Source organism: Pieris rapae, chromosome 19 (assembly GCF_905147795.1).
Source record: "Pieris rapae chromosome 19, ilPieRapa1.1, whole genome shotgun sequence".
Taxonomy (NCBI): domain Eukaryota; kingdom Metazoa; phylum Arthropoda; class Insecta; order Lepidoptera; family Pieridae; genus Pieris; species Pieris rapae.
Window position 1 is genome coordinate 7,407,899 of NC_059527.1, and position 26,850 is coordinate 7,434,748.

Here is a 26,850-nt window from a genome sequence, read left to right on the forward strand (position 1 = left end):
GCCAATCAATGGCCTGCTAGCTACCTGAGCATAACGATACCCTTGCTGAGTAAAAAAAGATAACTAAATATTTATTCGTTTCTGGAACCAAGCGGGGTTCAACAAAAAAGGCTACACAATAAAGACTTAACGGAAAAATATGTTTTAAATTCCGACTTGTAAACAAATTATAAATTATATATTATTATTAAATATTTGATGAATACCAAAATAATCAACTTTGTTTCACAATTATTGATTGAAGTACTCGACTGAAAACCTTTTTTTATATTTGGAAAACAATTTGGTATCAGCTTCCTCTTCGTTGTTGCCCCGAGACATCTAAATCCAGGTCAGCTTATCTTCTTACGCCGGGAACAGAAACTTGATAGTTTTAATAACAGTAAGTTTAAATAAATATGTCCATTTATCACCAAAGAAATCACGAATATGCAATGTTATCGGCCGAAGAATACTGCGATAATCTTAAAGTCGTTCCCACAGTCTGTTCCATTACAAAGGGTGCATATATAACAAACTAAGTATTACTCTATTTCATACAACAAACTGACAAATCTTTTAATACCTTAGTGAACGTGCTGTTAATGTTTCTGCCATCTGGTGTCCCCTTAGTGCGAGACTAATAGGTCCTTCTTGGGGCCCTAAATAGGCTATTTATAACAGGGGTGCCTTAAATGGAGATCACGAAAGATTAATCGATTCACGAATTGATCTCGGCTTTTTAATATGAGAATCGAATTAGGTTCGTATTTTATTCTCACTTCTGGTTTACACTTAATTAAATTAATTATATTGCAAAATGATTTTATTGTTTTTAATATAAACTAAGGAGCAGGGAGTTGACATAAAGGACCTACTTAGTTACTATTAATGTAGAAATAATATTTAAAAAATTATATATCTTGGTTATAGAATGTCAGTTTTCTGTTTTCATGTTGATAGTAGTCTGTGCATGTTAAATTATGTATTATTTTAATCGAATTAATGAAGATTCAGTTAATATCGAGTATGTTCCTCTTAAATCCTAACCAGTTATTATTCAACTTTAAATACATTAACATAATTAATAGCTGTTTTTACTTTACCAACTTAAAATTATTAATTTGACACGTTTTGGTATTTTTAATAAGAAAAAAGTCCAGAAAGCCTGTTATATTTCATTTTTGTATATTTATTTACATATACACCAAAAGTAGTAATTAGGAATAACAAGTGTAGTTAATAATTTGGTGATTTTCAATAGCACAGTTTCAAAACGGTTAACTATATATAAAGGATTTTTTTTTAATTATAAGAAACTTCTTTGAAAAAATTCATCATTGTTTGCGTATATAAACGTAAATATGAATATTATTCAATTCTAAACCACTTCAAATATTAGGCGTAAAATCTGTTTACAGTGGTTTGTATAAACAAAACATCCCTCGAAAAACCTACATAATATTAAAATTAGGAAGTATAAAGTACAAAGCGGCATCATAAAAGATTCCGTAAAAGCCCTACCGATTTAATTTCCGGATTTTTATGAGAAAAAATTATACAACATCTGTTACACTTAAAGGGGAAAATGTTAACGTTTTGAATTTATTAATTCTAATCGAGTTACCGGACAATTTACTTACGGTTAAATTTGTTTGTCAAAATAATATATTTTCATAATTTGAAATTGTCTCACAGCTGAAATATTTTTCTGTTGACTTATTGTACTTTTTTTATTCACTTATAAGCATAAGATTTTTAATTAAAAGAGTGTGTGTACTTATGAACACGCGTTAGTTATACTTCTTTGGCGTATGGGATAAATATTAAAATTAATCAAAAAGGTTTTTTTTAATAAATAAATTATTAGTAAATACTATCACCGTCGTATATGATTGATTTAAAAACACCAAAATAATATTTATTCACACTGTTTAATTGTACTATTACGGAACACGTGTTCCAAAACAAATGTAAAATTTAAAGATTCAATGTATATTTCTTTTTTGACGTTCATAAGTGTACATTGTGTTACCTATATGAATAAATGATTTTTGTTTTTTTTGTTTTGTATTATAAATGTACGCGAAACCAATAAAACCGAAGTACATTATAATTATAAACTAAAAGTTACATAAGTCTTAAACAGTATTGACATATTGGATGCTTGGTTGTTGTATTCACTAAGTGACTTCGCTCAGTTTCCAAAACTGTGTAACCCCAAACCAATTTCCAAAACTTATAGGTATACCCGATAACGACCCTACGTTTTTATAAGTTACATATATCATTTTGTAAATCATCTGGTTTGCGGCCTATGGGAGTAGAATACTAAGTATGGAACGGGAGTGTTAAGAGAAAACTACGACATTCATATTGAATAGAAAAATGAAATTTTATTGCAAAGTTACCGTCTAATTTATGTTTTTAAATGTAAAACTGCCTTTGTCTTTGGTCTTCCAGTTACTAGTAAGCAGTTATTGTGATGCTTCGTGCAACTGCTAATGAAATTTATATCACAAAAGGTATAGGGATGCTGTGATTTTGAAGGCTTACAATAATTCACCATAAACACTAAAAGATCTTCCAACTAGAGTTACTAAAAACTGACTTAATGTACTTTTGGAAAATATCTATGATTCAGTAAATAATTATTTCGTTGAAACATTTCAATTAATATTAATTTGATAATGTACGATATGAGACGTATGATACTAATCATTATAAGAATTTACTACTTATGGCTCATAATTTAAACTGTAAAATTCCTTTAGAGACAATTTTGCAGGCCATTACGTGTATGCGAATTTACAATGGTAGCATTTACATGTTTGTACCATATTCTTGCATATATATTGATTACTATAAAATATGTACATTACCAGACTACAACGAAAAATCGACGTGTGTGAGGCACAGTCGTATGATCACCTTCTTGCATTATGGTAAAAATGTCACTTATTCTTAAGTCTAAATTTCATAATTTCCAAGAGGTCATAGCGTATATAGAATCTTGATGGTGAAAGATGTTTTCCAACATCCAATCGGGGGATTAAAGGATTTCAAACATTTTAATGTATTTTTCGATCAAAGAATTATAAAGAAAACATCACAGAAAAAGTACCAATTTATTTCGCATTTGCAATTAAATACATATATTTTAAAATCTTTTAATTTTTTATATACAATCTAAATTACAAGGCATAATTAATGACGAAAGTTAATATAAATCATATTTAGCCTTATGTCGGCCTTTTATTGAAACTTCATTAAGAGATAAAAAGTTGACGTTTCGAATGATATACAACAGTTGTGATGAGAGAGTGAACACATGATGACAAATACGCCGTCAAAGAAGTTTTATTTCAATGAGTAGTATAAATTAAATACAACTCTCAGCTTGCTAGCATTATAATATGCAATCATGGCTACACTAATTTAAATAAAAGTTATTAAAATCTTTTCAGACAATTAAATTAATCTGTATTAAAAATACAACACTATTTTTCTATATAATACATTCCTTACTTCCATTTTAAGACATCGTTAGGTATTCGAAAGCAATCGAAAGTTCTTCGTATAATCTAAGTTTAACTTATAACGTCATTAAACCGATAATAACAACGTTTCAAAGTTTATATTTCATCCTTTATTTTAAATCTAAATCTGAATTAACTACTTTCTTAAATACACGAGGAATTGTTATGTGCGAATTTATTTAAATTTATATTTACAATTCTTATATATATGAAATAAACATGAAACTCCTCTAGTCGACCCATACATATAACGAAGTTGTTGATACCACTGACAGTGAATTTTTTTTTCTAAATTCGCATTCAAATTTTTCTATAAAAACAAAATATACCTAATATACGATTTTTAATAAAACAATACTAGAGCTAATATATATAGCTATCATTGCTTAGTTTATACTTACAATACAATAAAAGCACACAAAATGGTCAAATTTAAAATTGATTGCAATAATCGACTTCCGGAAGTTTTGTAATATTTCACCTCGTCCTGAGTAGGTGGCGAGTAAGAAGCCTCTGAAATAAGCTTACTAGGACAAGGTAGTAAATCTTTGGGAATGTCAAGTAGTTTTTTACGGTATTCGATTTTCAAATCTAAATCTGTGTCCTGATCTTGCAGAGTGTCGTCATATTCTTCGAAGTCATCTTCGTCGTAGGTTCTGTCGGTTTTAGCAATTACTTTGTTCGGTTCGTTCCTTTGGGTTTTAATATTGATCAAGTTGGTTTTTAGTTTGTTATCCATGATACAGTTCAGGCGGTTAAGAGACGCGCGGACGCGTTTGCTTCTAGTCTCGTCACGGAGTTTGTGCAGCCAGGATAATCGACAGTCACAGGTTAGCTTGTTGCCTGTGAACAAATTGTATCATTTAAAAGAAATTGTAAGATTAGTTCTTTTTAACTAAACCTTAAAAACAGAGTACGTTTAAACTAAAGCAATCATATGACTCTTTTCATAAATACGATTTCACACAAATAATATATACATATATATATATAAATGTAAGAAATAGTATGTAAGTGACTCATTTATTGCAAGTACCTACAATACTTTTGTTGAGATGATGACGACGAGCACGCGAAACGTCGGAAAAAATAAAATTATGTAAAATAATTATAAGTTTATAATAATACGTAGCTTCAAGCCGATAAAAAAAAGTTTTTTTAAACTGTGTAAAAGCTATGTTAATAAAAGACAATACTACTATTGAGCATATAAGGTATTGTTTGTGAGATAAAAATGTCCCATAACAACGATAACGATGAAGATCGGATACAGTCCCAGTAACGGAATTAGTGTGCAATTCTTGCCCGAATACTGATAACACCAGAAATATAAACATTCATTGAATGTTTACCAAATGATAACATTGAGGTCACCGAATGACGTTATGATAAGTAAGTGACACAGAAAATTTAACTTGTGTTCAGAATTATTTAAAAAAAAATAAGCACTCCTATTTAAAAGATAATCTAGTTGTTGCCGCGCATAAACGAAAGTTGGAAATAATTTGTATGTCTATGTAAATAGTTTTACAAAATGTCGTTTCAAATCATTTATCAAAATAAATATGAAATGCTCTGCTGTGTTCGGGAAGCTGGCAGAGCATTTTACGATTAAAAAAAGACATTCTGGATGTCCAGAACTCTTTCTTAAATTTATCAAGAACTATAGAACTATTGTGTGTGCTACTAGAACTCAATTTTTTTATGCTCTGCTGGTAAGTGCTCTGCTAACTTCACAGGCACGTAAATATTAGGCAGACTATTTCTTTTATTATAAACTACTGCATTAAGTTAATATAATTATACAAATCATAAAAAACTATGTGTTCAGAATTGTATATAACGATTAGACAACTGTTTTTAAGAAGCAAATAGTATGTTTATCATTTTCCCAGTTAAATTTATAGTAGTATATTTATATCTTAACTAACAAGCTTATATAACTGCTAGCTCTTATTTAAGCTGTTTGGTATTCGTAAAATATACAACAACGAGTAACTAATAACCCTAGCCAATAAATAGAGTACAGAAATAAATAATGAACCCGGGTAATACATTAAATCATATCTGAAAATGCAAGTGCAGCCAGCAATTTTGCGGCGGCCATATCTTACGACACGAAATACACTCCATTAAAATGTCACTTGCTACATCTAATGGGACCGCTTCCGTGGCTCAGTTGGTCACTAAGTTTGTATGCGTAACAATATATCGGTTATAGATATTTTCATTCTAAATGACGAGGAAAAAATGTTTGCTTCAAGGTTAAGGGGACTATTTTTTAACATTTTTAGCCAAATATTTGTTGCTAGAAGTAATCTTGCAATTATGCGGGCTAGTCAATTTACGGAAAATAGTAAAACAAATAAAAAAAAGTGTTTATTGATTTACAACCTTGTTTTATTTATCTTTTTTCAACCGTTATCAACACGCCTGAGTGCATGAGTAAGTGTGTAAATATATGAGTGAGTGAATGAGTGAGTGAGTGAGTTGTAAATTTCTGAAATCAAGATTAAAATATAATATGAATGATTTAACTCTTCCTTAACTTTAAATACTTCCAGCTAAAAATTATAATAAAGTAAAAGTCTTTTTGCCATCTTGACTAATCGTTAACATGTGTAACTTCTGGACATTTGATTCAATAATCTGGTTGCTACATGCAGGCGCCGAAAGCCGAGCTCTATATGATTATCAATCATTTTAATTCCATAGTACTATCCACTAGTAGGAGGCCTTTTCAATGACACAAGTCGTAATTTTTTTTTAAAGCCTAAGATTATGATTTTCTTAATCTTCAAGGCATCATTATTTAAAGACTAAATATATGATTTTAATAATCTGGGGTACATTTTAGTGGGTCCAATTTTTATACCATATTCGTGCAATGAATAAATTATTATTATTATTATTATTATTATTAAAAATAATTATTCAAAGGTTATAGCAGCAAAGCCATAGTAGGCAACAAATGATATATTTCTCGAGGCTTTTTTACTGTTTCGTCTATACGTAATCACATATAGAACTTATTTTTTCGGACGAATTTTACTTTTAATATCTCGGTCACTTTAAAGTGACATTTATTTCCGAAACTTTATTCTTAATACCTAAAGAGGATTCAAAATTCTCGTTAAAATTTTCGCTTCGCTACATTATTAGGCAAATGATTAGATGTAATTAACACAAGTTGTATAGGTAGTTAAGTTGTTCAAACGTAGGTAGTTGTTGAAAGTTAATAAGGAACGTAGGGGCGTGCGTCCTGAGCAGTTAAGTTTCTAACTTTGGGTAACTAACTTCTGATGTAATTAAACGCAACATTTTGAACACCTCCAATAATTTATTGTGAAATGTTATGAATAATTTAACTAATTAGTTGTGTTTACGTCTAACGCATAGTTGTGCATAGAAACTTAAAGATTTAAGAAAGAACATTGTCGTGCCGCTGTTGATATTTTATAATGATTGATTCAAAAATCTATCTATCTATCGTATCTAAAAATGGAACGTTGGCTGCTGTGCTCTCTTGTGTCTAATTTTTCATTATATAAAATCAAATATAAAAAGTTAAGTCTATATTTTTTTAGAGTTTTACGTTTAGTTCATTTATCTATAGAGTACCCTGATTTAAAAATAAATTTACAAGTATAGTAGCTAGTATTTCAAATAAAAGCCTTTAAAGAATATTGCAAAAGAAAACTTACCGTCAAGAGAGATTAACGCATAATTGGATTTCATATTATCTATAACGTTCCCCAGCGTCTCGTGTTTTAACGTTTCCAAGTTATTGTTTCGTAAATCCAAAATATTCAACTTTTGTATATCATCAAATACTCCGTCATCCAACGTCGCTAGCTTGTTATTGGCTAGGGAAAGTTTCTTAAGTTGTGTCAAGCCACCAAAACCTCTTTCCGAAATGAACTTTATTTCATTCCCATCTAAATAAAGTTCTTGTAGACCCCAAAGTTCTGCGAACGCAAGATCGCCTATCATACTCAATTTATTGTTTCGCATATCCAAGCTAATCAAATTAGATAGCCCCTGGAAATTCTCTCTGATTACAACAGTCAACAAATTATTATTCAAGTCAAGTTTGATTAAATTGTTCAAATGCTTAAAACACCCGTCGTGCAAAACTTCTATTGTATTCTTTGAAAGGTACAGTCTCTGTAAATTAGGTAAGATGTAGAACACATCCTTTGTTATCTCCGAAATCTGATTCTCTACAAGACTCACATTCACCAACATAATTAAATGAGCGAATGACATCTTATCTAACCTCGAAATTTTATTTTTGTGCAGCGTTATTTCTCTTAGCGTCGTTGAATTTGTGAATGCAAAGGATGGTATGCTGTATATGTTTGCGTACTGAATATTTAAGTATTGCAAATGGTCCAAGCGCACAATAACTTTTGCGGGTATAAATGTGAGCCCACCATCCGTTCTTACATTGAACGTTAGCCGTTCAATTTTCGGTTGAGAATAGAAGTTGGACCAAAAGGGGTCATCTTCGGCAATGCCGCCATTAAAAACCCAGCAGTCGGCTTTAGTTGCTGTTTTAATTTTTATACTTTCGCAATAACAATGCACTTTTGATGCTCTGTCTTGTATGTCGCAAATATTAACGAAATGCGAATAAGGAGACTTTTCGGATTTCCATCTGCGTTTATCATTTTGACGACTCTCAGTGAGATTTATTTCGACTGTTGCAAAAGCTATCATTAGGATCAGACACTTTAAGCCCATCTTTATTTCCACTCACATTGGGTCCTCTTTCATCTGAAACAAAAAAGTTATATTGAGACCTCGTTTAACTTAAAATGGTGAAAGATACATTATGTAACAAAGTTTTATGACACGATCTGTACTTTGCATAATGTTTGTTTTTAGTCAAAATGGCAGAATTTGAAATATATATACTTCTAGAAAGAAAATCTTTTATTTCTAATTAATATTAAATCAGATTTTCAAATTATAATAAAGCAAAGCACTAGAACTAGTAACATAACATTTATCATTGATAACATATTTTTATTTTATCAATAATTAAATTTCCATTTGTCACCATATCTACATATTTTTGGGTAATTAATTTTTAGGCTTCTCCTGTCTTCCAACACAATAGGCGTTTGTTTCGCCCAAAATTTTACAACATTTGGGATATAATGCCTTTAGAGTAACATTTGGTGGAGTGGAATCTAGTTTATATAAGAAGTAAGACTTGTGTAATGATATATTCGTGAATATAAAGTAAAAATTATTTATGAAATATAACTATTAACATATAAAATGTAATAATATTTATCAATAAGAAAACACACACAGAGAAAAATTATGGAAAAAAGGAATACAGTAAATTTTAGGCCCGGCATTATCTTGTGGAATAGACGTATTCCACAGCGCTGGTTATGCTGCCAGAGACCACAACAGTTTGTTTGCGCCTTAGACACAAAAAGGTAAGAAATTGTAATAATAATAGTAGAAATGTTTATAAATTATCAGTGTCAGTTAAGTCTTTGAAGAATTTGTGTGTAAAAGTATATAGAGAATAAAACATACTAATAACCATATAAGAATATATTTGCCCCGTCGTTGGCATCAAACAACTCGTACTAACTTTTACCTTTACAATATAACATATCATAAGCAAGAAGTGGAATATGTCGTATGCTTATACATATTCCAATCTCAGACGCAGGTGCATTTCTCGACAATGCATTGCAGCCTCTTGACAGTTAAATTTTGTTACCCTAGATATTAGTCGTATATGAAAATACATGTATATTAATTTCGCTTATACGCATTATTCGTGCGTTGCCGTTAGCAAATTGTTTTGTGTCCTCAATCATTATATTTAAATTTGTAGATACATAATATATATTAGGTATTGCCCGTTACACAACTGAGCGTTTATTAAGGCAGTTTTTGCCACGGACCACCACTATGTGAAACCAGATGCCCACTGAAGTGTTTCCGAACCAAATCGACTTTGGATTCTTAAATAAATGAGCGTACCAATTCAAAAAAGGCCGACAACGCACTTGTGAGCCTTCTAGCCATGTGAGTGTCCATTGGCGGCGGTATCATATAACACTAGGCGAGTCTCCTGCCACTTTGCCTCCTACTTCATTAGAAAAACACACAAAAATCTGTTTGATATATCCAGTTTCGCTTTGCTACCAACATTCATATATTATGTATGAGTGTAATAAAATTTATTTTTAAAAACAATTGAGTGTGTATGGGGCCTATGGTACATTGGTAACTCAACTCTACACTTTACCATGTTTTTAATGCCTACATATTATTCTTTCGTGGGATAAGTTCCACATGAACAAAATCGTGTGCATCGAGTATAAGCACCGAAATCGTAAATTTATATTTCACGAACAGAAAATGTTCAATACATTTCTCTCTCTGACAGTGTCTACTCTAATCCCTATTATTTATCGAAGTTTAGGAGCCTCTCGAGTCATTTATTATTTGCTATAGATAAGAAATATTGATAAGAACAAAGTAAGCGTACCTTTTAGCAGCGCTCGTAAACATAACTGGGAGGTATTATTTATTAAAATTTCTCGAAAGAAAACTCGTAAAAATATTGAGATTATGAGTGTATGTCCTCCTGAAGTTTGCAAGAGCAACTTTAGCTCATATTACTTCGCGTTTTTATTACGTCTTTATAGAAGTTCAAACAATATGTTTGATTCTTACATTTTTATAAGCTTTGAAGTATTAATGAGCTTTTATTGTAACTTTTGACTTCAATTTAGCCTGTGATTGTTGAAGTTGGGAAGTAATTACTGAATAGAGCTGTTGTGTGCCTTTATTACAAAAGTTTCTAGATGGTGTAAAGATTTACATAAAAGATGTGAAGCCAAATAAGGAGATATTTATAAAGAGCTTTTATAAGTTTTCCCTTAACAATATTCTTTGTTAACAATGGTATATAATTTATATTGAATTTGTTATTTACATAGTAATGGAGAAAGTATATAAAGCAGCAGATAGCTTCTAAGCATATACACGCATGAATCTATGATTATACCATTACATTGGTAATCCCTCAAAGGCCTCCGTTGACTACCCTTTTTGGGCATCCCGTGAGCTCGTTGCCACGTTGATAGAAACTAAACCCTTATTTGTAAGAGAAACTTCCATTAGCCATGTAACCTATTCAGATGGCCTATACGTAATTAAACATTGATCAGCCGAGGTCGTTGGTTCGATTCCCAGCTGTGCAATAATTAAATTTAAGTCTATGCTGCGGTGACAGGCACAGGAGACTTTTTCTATTAGAAAAAAACTGATTATCAAACATCTAAAAGGTACGAGTTAGTTTTTACGACATTCCTAAGTTTGTTGATCTTCTTCTTGTGGTGCCTCTCCTCTACTGGAGTTTGGCTGTCAGCTCGTCATACTTCTGCTTATTTGGCGAAGAATCATCAGTTGTTCTACGCTGGCCACTCCCGTCCATATTCTGATATTGAAGAGATACCCCTTTTGCCAACGCGTCTTTTCCCCTCGATCTTGCCCCTCATGGTGACTTGAAGCACATGTCCCAAGTATCTTCTTCTTTTTAATAGTCAAAGTGAGTTCTCGCGATCATTTAGCTCGCCGAAGAACTTCTTCGTTCGTGACTCTATTGACCCAACTTCTTTTTCAGTAACACCACATTTCAAAGGCGTCCAGTTTCTTAGGTGTTGCTTCCTTCAAGGTCGTTGTAGTAGAATTTGTTGATATGAGAAATATTATTAAATATTACATAAAAGATTACCGTATGTTTTAGGTAATTTTTTTACTTGTTTTACCACATCACAAACTCGGTAATCGTCGTAAATAATAAACAGTACAAAAGGGGTTTACAGAGCAGGCTAATTAAGTAATTAAGTTTAATTGTCCATGTGACAGGATGCTGGCGCGACAAAAGATTTTGATGCGGCAATTCCGTTTATGTCTTCATACTAATTTCGGTGTTAAGATTAATTTATTAGTAGAGGGTGTTAAAATAGTGTAAAATGATTTTAAAGCAGTCAAAGCTTTGGTGTATCAATTGCTTATATTGAATTATATTTGCACATAATCAGATACTCAGGTTGCCGAAGCTTTGGGAAGACTGAGGAATTAACCTAAGATATTTTTGTTTCAAATTGTTTTACAATATCACTACATAGTTTAAAACAAAGTCGCTTTCTCTGTCCCTATGTCCCTGTGTATGCTTAAATCTTTGAAACTACGCAACGGATTATGATGCGGTTTTTTTTAATAGATAGAGTGATTCAAGGTTTATATGTATAATAACATCTATTAAATAGTGAAGAAATACTGTTATTTTTGGGGTTTCTAATATTGTGATGTCGTAAATAATTACATTTTTTCCGCTTACATTGCAAACGCAGGCTGAACCCTACGACTTTTATCAAAATAATGTACTAAGTATTGTACACATTGAAGAGGTCTACAGAAAAGTCCTTGATGGTATATGTCTATCTCTTATGGATAACCCACAATAACTTTTTTTTGTCATTTACTTTTTACGACAAATAATGGCTAATTTTCGAAGCGATTTTAACCAATACAGATTTAGTCGTTAACCAATTAAATGCCTTGAATACATTGTTCATTTAATATAGATCTATACAGCCCATTACAGCTTATTTAGCAGCGATCGGAGCTTTCCAGCGACGGAAATAACAATACACAATAAAAACCTGCTTTTCATCAGCATTGTACCCGTGCGAAGCTGAGGCGGGTCACTAGTATAAATAATATGGTAAATATTTTTGGGAATTTTCAATCGAAATCCAAACAAATTGAAGTTGTTAAAACTGTAATGAGTTATACTAGTTTAAACATACATATACTATAATATTATAAAACACTCCTATTCAGACAGCATTATAATTCTTAATTAAACATTAATTAACCTGATTAACAGCCAGCACGTGTTTCTAAGTATTATTTTCGCCTGACCCTACATAATAGTATCAAAGGACCCATAAATTAATGGTTCTAGTTAGTCATAAACTCGCTAGCTTCATTAAATACTTTGCGAACGTTCAACTCTCTAATGAACCCCAGTGTTACAGTTAAATATGATTTTATTAACTTTTTATTGTAGAGCCCTCAGGGTTGCCACAATACACTCATTTAAAAAAAACGTTTATTAAAGTAAAGTAAGTAAGTGGTTCAGTGAAGAGTAGCGTTTTAATTATTGTACGTATGTATTATGTAATGTATTATAAAAATGCTACTAAAGATTATTAATAACGAAATAATATAAAACATATATACAATAATAAATTTACCCAATGATCTGTATTACACAATGCATGGTGGTATTACATAAGGATGTTGATACGCGAAAAAAGCAGTTTTTTGTTCATAGAACGGGCAAACGGGCAGGATTTTCACCTGATCTTGAGGTCCTGCACTTACAACTTTTAAACCTCTCCATTATAAGGCAAAGTTTGATTTTCTGCAATTGCAATTGATGTTAATGAAACTTTTTTAATTGATATAGTACATGAAAAAGTTATATTATCACATCAATCGGTGAATAACTTCAATGCCTTTGAAGTTAAATAAAAACTCTTCCAATAGTGGTACCAAGTACATATGTTATAACAAGCTTCTCATATAAAGTAAATAAACCCAATTACGATCCTAATAAATTAAATGCTGTTTAACTCTTTCTGTAAAATAGTTTCTCATTTAAACAGAATCAGACTGATTATTTTTTTTATATGGGAGTTAAGTCAATTATTTATAACAGAAAATGGAAAAAGGGATCTAAACTGTCGGTCTACAGCAGTTCCTTCTAGACAAATTAGACGTAAAAAGTATATTACAACGATTCGTTAATATTAACCAAGCAGTATTCGCATTATCCGATCTTATATAAATTATTTGAATGATAATAGTGTTTAGTCAGCACTGGTTTTTGACTAAAGATAGAAGATCTTTGAAACATATAACGTATTAAAAACATGTTTCAGTAGCCCTAGTACATATCGACATTATCAACGAAATCTAAATTTTCGCATCGCTATTTTTACTTATTCGTACCTAATTTCTTAATTATTGCTGTGTTCAGAACATAATGCTTAATTCTGTTACAACTTTACGAGTATGAATGGAGCTATAAAGTGTAATTTACTGTTTTACTGTTAGTTAATCATATTTCATTTGCGTTAACTTAATTATTTCATTTATAAGATTAAGTTCAAAGCAAGTTATTATAGGTCCTGGCTTTATAAAGAATTAAAGTAGTGAAATAAATTTTAAATTCAACGCATAAGTATTGAGAATAATGGGGCCGATGACTTAAGCGTGCGACTCCCAACGCTGTGGTTATGGCTATCGATACACGGTTGTTCAACAATGCTCATCTTTTATATATTTTTTTAGCGCAATATTTATTTATTTATAGAAACACTCCTGCTTTAACAGGTGACCATAATTGACCCTAATTTACAACCGAAACACAAAAAAATAAACATATGAAATTACAAATTAAAAATATGAGAAATTTACTAACTGTAGGAACTAACATATAATATTACATTTGCCAGCTTACTCAATGAAAAAGGTCCGCTAACTTATGTATTTTGTTAAGTAAATTAACACACAGAATAATATGTGTCGCTTTGCAGAAGGTTAGTCCTAGCTGTGGGCACATGAAGTAACGGCAGAGGATGTCGCTTTCCGACGAACCCATCAGACTCATTGAAGCCAAGGCACTACAGTACTGGCGAATCACTATCCATGCTATGGCAAGGACAGTAATTCGGCAGTACATAAATAGTACAGTAATATATAAATGTATAAAAAATATTTTATGAAATGTGTCGAATGGCTGATTTTTTTTTGTTAAGAAAGAATAAGATGATGACAGAAACGAACGCAATCACAACAGGCACAGCGCCACTGAATTATTATTATTGCTTTTGACATTATTCTAACTACCAAAAGCGGAAAGATACCTTTTTAATATTATTAAAGCACAACCCTTAAATAATTTCTGGTTGATACAAGTAATACACATTAAAATAAAGTATCCTAAAAGGATATAAAGTTATCTCATTAACCACTTGACCTGAATCCGCTACTATACGATTCAAAAGAGATAGATTTTATTTTAACATACACTTACAAAAATAAAACTACAGGCATTACACCTACTGACTTCCATCTTAATAGTTGCTGCAAATCGATTGCAATTAAAATAACGAGTCACACGAGTCTAATGACAAACAATAATATTTGACAATATAAGCAACTTCCCAAAAGCCGTGTATACTTCTAGTAAGCAATCTTCAAGCATCACGAATTTGCACGCATAGGTTAGTACATAAGCCATGTCAAAACCCTTTGAAACATTAATTCGATTGAGGAATAGTATGTCAAAGACGACAGCTAATATCATTCAATTTACTTGCACGGCTGAAATGTTAATCAAAATATAAAAACCCCCAGATGGAGCTTTATGCGTTTTAGTTGATAATTATTACAGGTAAGTTGAAGTATACATTTTTTAAATATTTTAGTTATTAATATATACTATTACAGGTGATTATTGTGTACATAAAAACAAAAAGTCTTGAAAATTGCCGACTTCACCATATCACCAAAACTGCTATCTCCAAAATAAATAATTATTACAGAATTTATAAAAAAAACAATTTATGTGAATAATACTTAATGTGAATAACTGATTCAAGTGCATATTATATAATTGGTAGAGCTTAATTAAAGATGCAATTATATTTTATAAGGAATTGAAAAAAATAGCCGAAGAGTCTCTATCGATAGTATTTCATTATAAACATTTTTTGTAGACGAAGCGATTTTACTAACCCTACTATGCAAAACTGGTGGTATGGTGGACCTAGTCTCTGTATTTCAACTATAATTGGTCAGTTGTGCGAAAGTCTTGGCTAATTAAGCCAATCTCCTTCCAGAAGCACAGAAGTCTTCTGAGCACTTCACAGGCTTCACGGTTCGATCTAAATGCTCCGAGAATATCTGCTTTTTGCGTGTGTGAATACAAAAAGTTGATGACATCCCTGTTTGAAAAAAATATATAACGAACAACAAATATAATAAACTGAGTCAAAGGTATATGACTATTATATTACTATGTTAGTTAGGTAATTAATTGTAGTAAATACTCTATATTTTTGAGTGTAATTAAGTACGTAAGTTAATATAATAGGTTTAAAATATTAGCGCTTCAACGAGAATATTCATTGTAAAATCAATGTAAGTCTAGAATATTTTTAAGAGCGAACAAACTGAACAAAAATTCAAACCTCTAGCCACGATGCCATTATACTCCTCAACAAAGACATTAATTTGTGTAGAAAGTTTCGTGTCAACAACGTGACGGGTGCAGTAAAGTTTCGGAAACAGCTAACAAAAAGCTTGTAAGAATACAGAACATTTATGCAGCTAGCTGATATATAATGCCTAAAGATTTAATACTTCTAAAAGATTTTGTATTACACAATGTATTCCTTTTTATATGCATGGAATAAACACTTTCGTTGCATGTTATCATTTGTTATGTGATTTTCTATGAATACCATTTGGAACAATTGAATATCCTTCTTTAAGAAAGACATAATAAAGAATGCGAAAATCAATGACCCCAGTGCATAAAAAATTTAAGTCTACAAAAAAACCCCGTTCGCAAAAAACAAAAAATAGCGTATAATCTTTAATGTCCATCCAATATTTCCACCACAGCAACCGTCCAAATCAATGACATCGGAGCATTAACATTTTAAGCCTACTAAAAATCTCTCTCACAAAAAACTTAAAAAACACGTTTAATACGTTGCTAGACTGTGAGGAAATGTTTGCAGATGAAATCATGAAGCCATACTACATACTAATATACCATCATTGGCTTAAGCCCGTCAATATGCTACATACCAGATGCGATGATAGAAAATGGTCATATAATTAGTTTTTAGAAACTAATTATATTAAAAATATTAACGTTAATTAATGTACACACCATACGATGGCATTTTTGTGTGTCACTGTCTGATGGTATTTTAAATAACATAATATGAACTCAGCATATCCGAGAATACTGGAATAGAGTATCAATAAATTGGAAAAGGTATAGAATCAATTTATTGCTTTATTTAAATGACGTAGTACATAAGTAATATTGCTATATCAATCGGCATATTGGACTACTTCAATACCTTTGAAGTCGAATGAAGAGTCTTCTAATAGCGGTACCAAGAGGCCCATATTACGCGATGAATGTGGGCGAAAAACCAGTTAGTTTAATATGTCGTCTATGGACGTAATAAGGAGTAAAAATAATTTATAAATAACATTTTTTTCCGCTTACATTGCAAACGCAGGCTGAACCCTACGAGTTTTATCAAAATAATGTACTAAGTATTGTACACATTGAAAAGGTCTACAGAAAAGTCCGTGATGGTATATGTCTATCTCTTATGGATAACCCATATTTTTATATAAAACGTTCACAGATTTTCTGTGGTGTATTTAGTATCAGCATTGCACCCGTGCGAAGCCGGAGCGGGTCACTAGTATTTGTATAATATAATCGGAAATTTTCTAAACGATTATTAAAGTGTCATCTCCACTGACTGATGGTATCCTATGTCATATTTTCGGCAAATATCGTCACGATGTTAAGGGAAAGAGATATTATTCGAGATAAAACTATTCAGTTTATTCACAAGGGAATTTACATTTTCCTTTGTATCTTCGGTAAACGAAATATTTAAACGTTACTTCAGTTTGATTTCTAGAATTTATTTTGTGTTTTCGAATGTTAATGTATACGTTATATGTTACACGTATAATAATAGTCTGAGTGAGAGTATCTTTTTCGTTAACATTGTTGTCTTAATGAGTTTGGAAATTGAAGAACATGCACGATGTTTAAGAAGCATTCATCGATTTTGAAGTGTATTATTTTATAGAACAGGGTCAAAAGGGGTAGGAGGCTCTCCTTCAATAGGGCTCGCGAGTGCAGCAACAGCTGGTTCGTGGGCGTGGCAAAAACTACCTTGAAAAACGCTCCATGGTGGAACGGCAGACGTCGAAGTTATACGGGTGGAATTTCGTATTATCCATCGACGTCCGATGTGGAACTCAGCTAAAAATCCTTAAGTTCTCATTAAATATATTTTTTAACTTTCATGGGGTTCATAGTGTATACTGACTGTGTATTATTAGATCTATTTTATTTGAACTTTGAGCGGGGGATGAAATGAAAAACTAGATGAAGAAAATCGTAACGACTACTTACTGAAACGTAGTAGGAATAAATATCGTCGATGTAAATAAGACCTCTATTCTGCGAAGTAAATTACAAATTCTACATGAAGACATTCATAACATAATGAAAAAAAACGAGTGTGCTTATGACGTCACGACTGAAGTGAAACTTCTTTCGCTCCATCTGTATGTACATATATATGTGTGTGTGTGTGTATAATATATACATGTATGTACATATACTAATTTTCTACAAATATTTAAATTTATTTTCCAGTTTTTATTGGTTTACCAATTCAACTACTGACTGAAATATTAATAATTTTATTTAAATTAATATTTATCCCCACTCAACTTCCGTTCGCCTATCCCGATCACACTTTTCGTAACGCGTTCGCCAGCTTACTCCCCAAGTCAAGCGTGCGTAAAGAAGTTTCACTTCAAAAAAATGATTACGTGAACTAACGTACGCGATCCAAAACCTACCTACTTGCTCATGCAACAAAGAAACGCAAATTTTTGTATCATATTGTACTGGGTAATTAATGTTGTAGTGTGATAAATAAACGTTGAAGAAGATTTTATACATAAAACATTTTCCACAAACAGCACTGTCCCATCTACTGGCAGCACAATAAAAACAGTGGACGATACGTCGCGTATATAGTTTAACTTTTGCACAATATTTATTTAGACAGGCGTTATCTTTACGGTTGAAATGGAAACGGTGAGCTTTTTAACATTCAATATTAAGTTTTATTCAATATTCATAATATGGAAAAGGTTTTTGTGTTATAAGATTAAAGATTGCATTAGACGCAATTGAGTTTTGAAAGCAATTTTATGTTTTGCCTTAAGACTTTAAAGATAAAATGTTACGTATGTTTCTAATTAAATAGGCTGCTTAACATCTACCCTCTCACCGCCTACAACCTAAAAACCCTAATAAAAGACTGGCTTATGATCACGCCTTATGCAGTGTTAGAGCTACTTTTGAGACCCACGATATAAATACACTTTACTCATTCACTCTCTCAGACATTCGCACCCACACACTTACTCATGCACACACTCAGGTGTGATGATAACGGTTAAAAAAAAAGAAAAAAAAAACTAATTGGTAAAGTTTGTTATGGAAGAGCTGGGAACCCTAACACAGGTATATTTACTTAAAAGGGTTCCCAAATCTTACACTAAGAAAATAAAGATGTACCTACTTAAAATGAATAAAGACTTTTTTATTTATTTATTTATTTACGTATAATGATTTTCAAAATAGACGATAATTGGGAACCACAATGTTAAAGTTATTTTCTAAGGGCCTTTTGTGTTTAAAAATTTTCTATTTGACTGGTTTAGTAGTTATGTCACTTATTTCTGATGGAATTTTTTTTATAGAACTGGGGCAAACGGGCAGGAGACTCACCTGATGTTAAGTGATACCGCCGCCCATGGACACTCTGCAAGTGCGTTGCCTTTTAAGAATAAAAAATTTAATGTAAGCTCATCCTAAATCCTTAATAGTTAGGCTTACGTCAATAACCTCCTATTTACATCACTCTAAACTTAACATAACTGTCGTTAGTAGTAGTATAAACATCGATATAAGTAATACTTCTTGTATTTAATGTTCAAAACTAAAACAAATTTTAATTAATTTGATGTAAATTTAGAATGTTACATAAAATATTCCGCCTCACAAAGTAGTATTAATTACATACGAATTATGTCAAAGTTGAATTTTTCTTGCCTCGTCACTATATTTAAATGCCAAGTTGAGGATAATTATACATCAGCCACAATATAGGTGCTGGGGTAACCAAATGGAGTTGGTAATTAATACTGACCGATGTCATACATATAGCTAGTTAATATACAGATTTCTGTACCTACGCTACCCTTAATGTCGTGTATGCGGTGATGTTAGTTATTTCGACTATGTATTTGCGTGTTGTTCCCACGAGAATGTAAGTGCGTGCTCCTATTTCACCATGCAAAAAATTTAAAAAGAGTGGCGGAAAGTTTCTTACCAGTTCTTTTACTAGCAAGCCCGCTCTACGCTCTTGATAATTAATTTAACTTCTTTTCTGAATATCATAAGTGTACTTGTTTACCTATATGAAAAAAGATATTTTGAGTTTGAGTTTCAGTCCATCGGCGCTTGGGAATCGAACCTACGACCTTAGGGTTGAGAGTCGCACGCTAAAGCTACCAGGCCAACTGCTCTGTTAATATCTAAACACTCATGCAGCTATTTTTAAGGTACAATTATCAAAATCAATAACGGTCCTAATCCAGTCAAGAGCACTCGAACTAGAATCGACTACATCGATACGCTAATAGCTCCCACCAAATCAAGTGTCAAGCAGTACAAGTGAAGTACCGAGTGATTACACAGACCACATTGAGATTCGAAGTTAATTGCTGTGTAAAAACGTTTGGTACAATAGCTTCATTAGTAAACGTATTGCGAATTGTATTTGGTGGTTGTGATAAATTGATGTGTCGATTTAACGATTTCGATGAATAAGCGGTTTGAATTCGGAATTTCATCGTCTCTCCGGGTACGCAAAATTGCTATAATTTGTGAATCTATACTATAATTGCCGGCTAAAATTTGTAGCCGCAATTTGAAAACACGATATAAATTCGAATGGGAAGCGTGCGAACTTCACGCTTGTAAGTCGATGACAATAGGTAAACGTTTTAAAACTATTGATTTCTTTCTAAGAACGACAAATGGTACGAATTGTTTTAATCATTCATTCATTAAGTGGTCGAAGTGGTCTTCATTTTGGTAAATTAAAAGGAGGTTTAATATTTTTATGTGTGACAGCTGAACAATTTTACATAGAATTTGATTAAAATAAATTGTCAATAGATCTTTTTGAAGTTAATAACTTCTAAAAGAACAAAGCCTTACAAATCGTCCGTACGAAAATTAGTTTGAAATTCAAAGATAAACCTATTCAGAGGTAAGGAGATTGAATCTTTTTATATGATATTTATTTACCTGACCGAAATATACAACTAATAAATCAAGATTTCTACCTAATCAAGCGTAGGCTTTTAATATTACTTGGTAATCCTTTGTTTATTTGCTTCATAAAAATATGGGGTTATATTTAGGCGGCTTACTATTATACAAAATAACTGAAGATGACAAACTCTTGTTTTACACAAGAAAACAACAAATTAAATAAAAAAAATACCTCTTGCCAGCATAACCTCGCAGTATTGTAATGTTGTATTGTAACTATAACCTCTTTGTTCTCCAAAATAATGGAGTGGAATCTCTGATTGGGATAGACTAAACCTAGTCCAATTTAACCCCAAGAAGACACAGGTTTGCGCGTTTTCCGCTAATAAAATGCCTAAAGTTAGAATCTTTACATACAATAGGTAAAAGTTAAAAAAAATAAAAACAAACTATATAAACGACAAAAATACGGCAGCAAAGTAAAATGCATATTTTTTTGTATACCTACGGTAATAACCAAAATCTCTCTCTCTCTCGATCTCTCTCTTAATCTCCTTCTCACTAGATGGTCATTAGTGGTGACCAGCTCGTTAAAAATATTTTACTTTAATAATTTTTTTTTTTTTTTATAGAACAGGGGGCAAACGGGCAGGAGGCTCACCTGATGTTAAGTGATACCGCCGCCCATGGACACCCTCAATGCCAGAGGGCTCGCGAGTGCGTTGCCGGCCTTTTAAGAATTGGTACGCTCTTTTCTTGAAGGACCCTAAGTCGAATTGGTTCGGAAATACTTCAGTTGGCAGCTGGTTCCACAGAGTGGTGGTGCGCGGCAAAAACTGCCTGGAAAAACGCGCAGTTGTGGAACGGCGGACGTCGAGGTGATACGGGTGGAATTTCGTATTCTGCCTCGACGTCCGATGATGAAACTCAGCTGCAGGTATTAATCCGAACAACTCCTCTGAACACTCTCCATGGTAAATGCGGTAGAAGATGCAGAGAGACCCCACATCTCTACGCAACGCCAAAGGATCAAGCCGCTTGGAGAGATTTTGGTCGTCAACGATTCGAACCGCTCTTCGTTGAATACGGTCAAGTGGAAGAAGCTGGTACTGGGGAGCACCCGCCCAAAGTTGGGAACAGTACTCCATGTGGGGCCGAATTTGCGCTTTATATAGTTGCAAGCGGTGGCCCGGAGTGAAGTACCGTCTCGCCCTGCTGAGCACACCGAGCTTTTTGGAGGCTAATTTTGCCTTTCCCTCCAAGTGACCGCGAAACTGAACGTCGTTCGATATGTCAACGCCAAGTATTCCAATGCTGGCTGTGGCTTTAAGGAGAGTGTTTTCGAAAAGAGGAGTAGCGACAAAGGGTGTTTTTTTAGCGGAAAACGCGCAAACTTGTGTCTTTTTGGGGTTAAATTGGACTAGGTTTAGTCTGCCCCAGTCAGAGACTCCACGTAGTAGGGTTTCTACTTCAGACACAAGTTTGTTCCGGTACTCATCGACATCTGCCCGAGAAATACTTGCCCGGCCAGTGTAAAGAGTGTCCCCAGTGCTGTCATCCGCATAGCAGTGAATGTTGCTAAGTTGCAACATATCATTGATATGCAGAAGAAACAGGGTCGGGGATAAAACACAGCCTTGTGGGACCCCAGCGTTCACGGGTTTAAGGTCGGAACATGCTCCGTCGATGACGACCTTGATGCTCCGATCGGCCAGAAAGCTGGAGATCCAATCGCATAATTTCTCGGGAAGCCCATAGGCTGGAAGCTTCGAGAGCAGTGCTCTGTGCCACACCCGATCGAAGGCTTTCGCTATGTCCAAACTAACCGCTAGAGCCTCCCCCTTGGACTCAATTGCCTCCGCCCATCTATGCGTAAGGTATACAAGAAGGTCACCAGCCGAACGACCACGACGAAAGCCGTACTGAGAGTCACTTATCAGCTGGTGGCCCTCCAGATACTCCAGGAGCTGGCAATTAATAATGGATTCCATTATTTTGGAGAACAAGGAGGTTATCGCTATTGGGCGATAGTTGGACGGATCGGAGCGATCGCCTTTTTTAGGGATCGGATGTATCGATGCGATCTTCCAGCACTCCGGGACAGTGCCAAGCGAGTACAGGTACCGGAAAAGGCGCGTTAAGACCGGAGCCAACTCAGGAGCACAAGTACGCAGCACAATTGGAGGAATACCATCCGGCCCGCTCGACTTATGTATGTCCAAGGAAGATAATGCTTTACGGACAGCGCGTTGCCGGAATGTAACTTCCGGCATCGAAGAATCACACCGTGAAATGCTCAGTGGTGATCTCCCTCGGTCATCCAAAGTCGAGTTGGACGCGAAGAGACAGCCTAAAAGGTCGGCCTTCTCCTTCGCAGTGTGGGCCAGCGAGTCATCCTCCCTATGCAATGGTGGAATGGAGGGCTGACAAAAATTCCCTTGGACAGCTTTGGCTAGAGACCAGAAGGCTCGAGTCCCCGAAGGGAGTTGGGCCAATCTCTCGCCAAATCTGGCAATGTGCTCTGACTTTGCTTTAGTGATTTCCCGTTTGAAGGACCTGGAGGCTGAGTTATATGCTTTTTTGAGTTCGCTGGTATTAGCATCACGAGATTTCGCCGCTTCTGCCCATGCCTTAAAGCATTCTCGCTTTCGACGCGAGGCTGTCTTGCAAGAACGCTTAAACCAGGGCTGAGACTTGCCACCGATCGGCACCGCAGAAAAAGGAATAAAGAGTTCCATTCCCTGCAGAACCACTTCGGCGACAGAGGCAGCGACGGAATCTGGAGCTTCAGACGAAAAGCAAATAGGCCCCCAAGGGTAGGACGCAAAGAAAGACCGCATCCCGTCCCAATCTGCTGACTTGTAGTGCCAAATACGGCGAAAACCCAAAAAGCGCGACCGCGAAGGGCGCGTAGATGGCACAGTACTCCGGACCACACAATGATCCGATGAACCCAATGGCGGGTCAACGGAGACTTGATAGTTCTCCGGATGCGAAGTCAGCAGAAGGTCCAACAAAGAGGGTTTATGACCGTCCACATCTGGTATTCGCGTAATCGCAGGGACCATTTGTGTCAGGTCGTAGGCTAAAGCAAAGTCGTGAAAGGATCTTCCCGCGTGATCGGTGGTTTCAGAACCCAGCCAATCGGCATGGTGGGCGTTAAAATCGCCAAGTATCACGATTTCGGCGGTAGGAACCCTTTCAAGCAGGGAATCTGTAGCCATTTGGATGTGCTCGATGAGTCGGTCAGTTTCGTCATTTCCGCTATGGGACCTATACAGGCATGCATAGAATCGCGGATGGTCATCGCAGTCTATGCGGAGCCAGAGGTTAGATAGGTCCCTTCCTTCAAGCGTCCCAAGGCGACGAGAACAGATATCCTCTCTGACGTACACGCAAACTCCCGCCCGCGGCACAAATGAATGTTCCAATTTGTACCCCGGGTAGGAGAGGTAAGAAGTATCAGCCGGGGAGGATATCTGAGTCTCAGTGAGGAAGAATAAGGCCGGCTTCGCAGATTCAAGGTGAAAGTGAACCGCGCTTAGGTTTGAATTGAGCCCCCTAACATTGGTAAAGTCCACTGTGAGCGTGGAAGGGGTTGCCTTCGGCGAATTCTTCCGTTTGCCCCGAGATCGAAACCTAAAACTAGAACTGGATGTTTTGTTTAGAGCGCAGTTTTTGCCCACCCCAGAATACGAAGGGCAGCCTGTGCATCCACCACCGGATACTGATTGTTCCGATGATGGACGCCCAGAGGGGGATTCTCCACGTGTGGTACCCCCCTGGGGTAATCTTTCTTTAAACTGCACCGTCATACTCTGGGGAAGGGGGGGGGGATGGGCTCCGGGAATCTCACTCACCGAACGAAACGCGAGTACAATAAGATAAACCTATTGCATCACTTCACGCCGGTTTTCTGTGAGACAGTGGTACTGCCCCGGTCGTGCCTGCCCATTTGGCTGAAGCCCGAAAGCAACAGCATGGCACTCCCACTAGGAAGGGGGTTGACTGATTGCACTGGTGAAATAACCTCTTTCACAGGTTATTATTAATTAAGATAAGAGACTCAACATCCTACTCTACAATGATTCATTTGATACAAATGAATTTCTTTAGATGTGAGTACCGTAATTCTAATGATAAAAATAGAAATATAGTAAGCATAAAATAAAATAGAAGAAAAATACCAAGACCGCAATGAATGTTTTATACGGCGATTTTCCAGTCTCGGAATCTATGGAGCATTTAGTTTATATATTAATGAATATCATCGTCTATTTACATAACCTCTAAGTCACAATTCTTTGCGGAACAGTTTTACTAATCACTAGCGGACCCGACAGACATTGCCCTGTCTTAACTATGAATTGAATTTGAATTGGTATAATTAACTAAACACATATTTCAAAAAAAAGTGTTTATTATTGTAATGCTTGTTGATAAACAACATTCTTTGTTTGGTTTTCTGGCGCGTATATAAATAGCTTTGTTGGTGTTCCGACATGGGATCAGGTTTGCTATCGTGACTAAATTCAGGATTAATATGGTGGTTATTAAGCTTTTGAGATAGATATTATCGCGGGCTTTGAGCGCGGCGATCGAATCAAGAAATTCCGTAACGAAAAAAAACCTAACACACGATGACGAAATATAAGTGCGGCCAATACGCGTTAGAGCGGGACATAACGCATACTGCGTATTCACATCTCTCTGACGAGATCAGTGACATAGTCTGATAGAGTGGTAGATTGATTTAATATACATTGAAAAAAAATACTGCATAAATAAAAACTAAATAAATAATGTGTAGCTTTGCCGCGGCAGTCCCTGAGTGCCACACGTTTTTTATTTATTCTTAAATTTTCCAATTTTTCGCGCAATTTTTTAAATATTGGAGCGAAATCGGTCCAGCCGTTCAGGCGTGATGCCGTGACCAAGTAAAATAGGGATTCATTTATACATATATGTATTACTAAGAAAAACAATTTTAAATGGAATTTTAATCAAGTAGCAGTCAGGCGAGCTGGTGATTAGCCTTACCTGTCGCCTAACTAGAATTAATTTACAAGACAGAACTTTCAATGCCCTGAGTGCTATGAAAGTCATTTATTAAGCGAATAATAGCTTTGTAACCTGTATACATACAAACCATGATTTATAGATCGCTTTTAAGTGAAAATAGCTTTAGAATGTTGAATGTATTGTTAAAGTTGTATTGCATTGTTGAATTTGTATTGGTTTTATGTTTTTTTAATTTGATACATATATCTTACTAAGATTATATTAAATGTTATACCATAGGATAATGTGTAACATAATAAGTATATAGTCTGGATCTGCTGTTAAACATAAAATTTCAATTTTGTTTAATCTAGTAATGTAATATTATTAAGATACCTAGACCTACATATTTATTATATGTCTTAGCAACAAATAAAACATATTCTTTTCGAAACAGCCACCTTTGGCTTTTCTACAGGCCTTAAATCTGTTTGGCGATGAAACTATGGATTTACGCACGGTTTCCAGGGGAAATTTCGCCACTACTTGCTCCAAAGATTCTTTAAGAGAGTTCAGATTATGCCATGTCTTCTAAAACTGATCGTAATTTGAAGCTGAACTTAGTATAATATAATTATATTTATAAAAAATGAGATAAATAGAATTAAAACCAGCACATAAAGCAAGCACCATATTCTATAAAAAAAACACATAAATAAAGAGATAAATTAGCGATAATTGAAGAAAATCCGTCTGTGTGGTGATTTTGCAAACAAGTTGCTTTTATTGAAAGTGGAGTTAAAACGTTTAAATGAAGCTTTAGCCGGACTGAATCACTTTTAATTATGACAATTTTAGAATGATTAAATTGTTGTTTAAAACTAACATTGCAGCTTGCATGCTTTGTACGCTGCATGACTCGTTTTAATTGTCATTAAATTTATTGTTGTTTCAAAATATAAAATACATTATTGTGAGTGCATATTAGTTTTTCGTTTTATGAGCGTCCGCCTATCATACCTTGACGACAAATCTCAGCATCAATAGTATTATATTTAAATATTTATTTTTATTTAA

The 26,850-nt window shown here is 34.2% G+C and overlaps 1 protein-coding gene across 1 annotated transcript in view; it reads right to left on the reverse strand.

Annotated features, from left to right (window-relative positions):
* Positions 1–3,088: 3,088 nt before the first annotated feature.
* The window catches only part of LOC110999698 (connectin), a 30,280-nt gene continuing 6,518 nt past the window's right edge, over positions 3,089–26,850 (reverse strand). Inside the window, exons 2-3 of the mRNA XM_022268930.2 lie at positions 7,223–8,297; positions 3,089–4,361 (exon numbers count right to left, since the gene is read on the reverse strand). Of these exons, the coding sequence (XP_022124622.2) occupies positions 3,916–4,361; positions 7,223–8,264 (1,488 nt within the window). The 5' untranslated portion in view covers positions 8,265–8,297 and the 3' untranslated portion in view covers positions 3,089–3,915. The remainder of the gene's footprint in view (positions 4,362–7,222; positions 8,298–26,850) is intronic.